This window comes from Mya arenaria, chromosome 8, assembly GCF_026914265.1.
Source record: "Mya arenaria isolate MELC-2E11 chromosome 8, ASM2691426v1".
Lineage (NCBI taxonomy): Eukaryota > Metazoa > Mollusca > Bivalvia > Myida > Myidae > Mya > Mya arenaria.
This window is the reverse complement of record NC_069129.1, coordinates 15,948,567-15,951,398: the sequence shown is the minus strand read 5'-3', so window position 1 is coordinate 15,951,398 and position 2,832 is coordinate 15,948,567. Positions and strand designations below refer to the sequence as shown.

At 38.5% G+C, this 2,832-nt stretch overlaps 1 protein-coding gene across 1 annotated transcript; it reads left to right on the top strand.

Annotated features, from left to right (window-relative positions):
• The first annotated feature begins 225 nt into the window (after positions 1-225).
• LOC128244000 (uncharacterized) lies at positions 226-1,744 on the top strand. The gene has a single exon (XM_052962017.1). The coding sequence runs from the start codon at positions 226-228 to the stop codon at positions 1,582-1,584; it is 1,359 nt and encodes a 452-aa protein (XP_052817977.1). The 3' UTR covers positions 1,585-1,744.
• The last annotated feature ends 1,088 nt before the right edge of the window (positions 1,745-2,832 follow it).

Genomic DNA, 2,832 nt, shown 5'->3' with positions numbered 1-2,832 from the left:
TTTCATTGGGTTAAATATAAATACTACAAGGCTTACTTTGCAATTTATTCTCAGACTTGAATTGCAATTGGAATAGTTCAAAACATTGTGACTTTATAACTGAAAAATCACCACACGTCAAAAAATAAATGTTTTGTGACTGACTTATAAGTGAATATAATCAGCGGTTACTTCGATATTTTGTTAAACAGGACTAAGATATTCAGTGCTCACAATAGCATTGAGATGTCTTCACCTCCGCTTCAAGGAGAGTTGGTGCCACATCCTGGGTTTTCGCCGTTTTGCGCGCCCAATGCGGCGACCGCCTTTCATGGCGGCTACGGATCCCTGGGTGCTGGAGTGCCCGGAAATCCCTATGCGTTTCCGGGAGTATTCTACCATCCAATGGACATCAACCGCGCTTACGCAATGCGGATGATGGAGGAGTTGCAACGCCGGGAGCAGCCACAGAAGCCGCCGTACAGCTATATCGCACTCATCGCCATGGCCATCAAGAGCGCACCTGACCGGAAGATCACTTTGAACGGCATTTACCAGTTTATCATGGAGCGTTTCCCGTATTACCACGATAACAAACAAGGCTGGCAGAACAGTATCCGGCACAACCTCAGTTTGAATGACTGTTTTGTGAAAGTTTCGAGGGAAAAGGGGAAACCAGGAAAAGGGAACTACTGGACGCTGGACACCAACTGCGAGGAGATGTTTGAAAAGGGTAACTACCGCAGACGCAAAAGGAGGGTTAAAATTCCAATGAAGGATGCTCAAGGAAATGACATTAATGACGGAAAATATGAAACTGTTGGTGATGATGGATCGGACGTTGATTCCCTTGATGAACTGAATGTAACTTCAGGAGATGAAGATGAAAAAGACTCAAGGAAGAAGGACGTGTCCGCAGTGTCTTCTGTGAATGATAGTGGAATAGCTGTTGGTGGAAGCAGCGCATCGGAGGACGAACATTCGAGGGATTCAACTGATGTTGCATTATGTTTTAAAAATAGATATGACTGTGATAGGGCGATAGACGATGGAAAACAAGCCGTTGGGCCTGATCTTCCTGTGCGGAGTCATTTCGGCGGAATTAAACGAAAACTTTTCACTATTGACAGTATTATGGGTGTTGACAGAAACGATTGCAAAGAAAATTCAGCAAATGAATTTAATTTCAAAACCACAGAAAATTCTGCAGAAAATGGGATCGAGCGCCCAGCCAAAAGACAGAAAACCGATATATATGACAAAATTCCGAGCCCGCCTCCAAAAATTATAGACCTGAAGGGCGGAAACATGAGCACTCTTCAATTGTCGCTGGCCAGCGGTCTCTATGGCATGGGATTACAGCAGATGTACGCCAACATTCCCTCGCCTTACAGCCTCGCCCCTCAGATGTGGGCTTCCGGATTCCCCGCGGCCGCCTCATCGGCGGCGGCCATGCACGACCTCCTGTTTCAGCAGGGATCACGGCAGCTCGTTGGAGGATTTCCCGGAAGAAGAAGCAGCTTGTCGCCAAGCGACAGTCTGGATTCGCCACGCGCTTTGCACGTGCAAACCGCGCCTCTGCACTCCACACCTCGAATCCAGTAAAATTCGTAGTTCTTGTCTAAGAGTGTGTATCGTCCTTGCTATTTTTATAACTGATACATGTTCACAAATAATTGTGTGCTTCTAAACAGTATCTGTTTTTCGTTACGTTTAATTCTTTTTATGACTTCTTTAATTGAAAAGCTAGTTAGAGGACATTTAATATGACGCTGTCACTGCCAAAAAAAATAATAATAAGCATTTGACATCCGCCAAGAGACATTAATATAAGTGTTCTTGAATTGTTATATTTATATTTTAAGTGAACATATTTTATGCTGTTATTTGATTCATATTTTCATCACTTGTGTTTGAGTGTTGCTAAATAAATTTTGTTAGTAACCCGACTTTGACTTTCTTTACTATTATTTTATTCTACACGTTTTTAAAACAAATATGGGCCGTATATTCACGGAAATTACGATGACAAATATCGCATGATCAAGAATTTCATTTTTTTTTATTTTTAAACTTTAAAAACTTCATTGAAAACTTATGCAAAGTCCTGCAAGTAATGCAGGAATCGTTTACAAACGGATCAAATTAACAACAAATGAAGAATGGAAAACGGCTGACTATAAGTTACTTTGTGCGAAAAAAGGAAAAAAATAATAACGTTTAGTTTAATTTAAAATAAATTAGTAGCTTTTTTGAAAGAGATTCGGTTGATATTTTAATGCAGATGTTTTACCTGCAAATTCACGCTTATTATTGTTACTTAAACTTGAACTTGAATACATAGTGTCGAAATACATATTAAATCTTCTCAGAAATTTGAATTCGAAAAGCGGTCGTACTTTACGAACTGGATAGATGGCGCCATTGAGTCCAAACTGTGTGATATATTAATTCTGGTATATTGAGATTAAAACCGGAAAAAAACATGTAAAGCTTAAATATGAAATCTTAAAGCATAACTTGTAATATTGCTAAGATTTGCTTGGATGCCCGGCTCTATTGACATTGAATTCTACAATAAAATTTGATGTTAAATACATTAATTTAGAGAATGTATTAAGTTAGAATATGATTTATTATGTACTAAAATTAATCATATATTTATGAAATAATATCAATCTATTCGCAAACAAGGTTTGAATAAGTTTCGTTTGATACCTTGCTTCGATAAAAATCATAATATGATTAAAATATTATTTTAATTAAATAATTATAGCTTATTAACTGATTCTGCACAATGTAAGGCTAAAAAAAATTGTTTGTTTCCGCTTACCCGACCGATCTGATATTTTC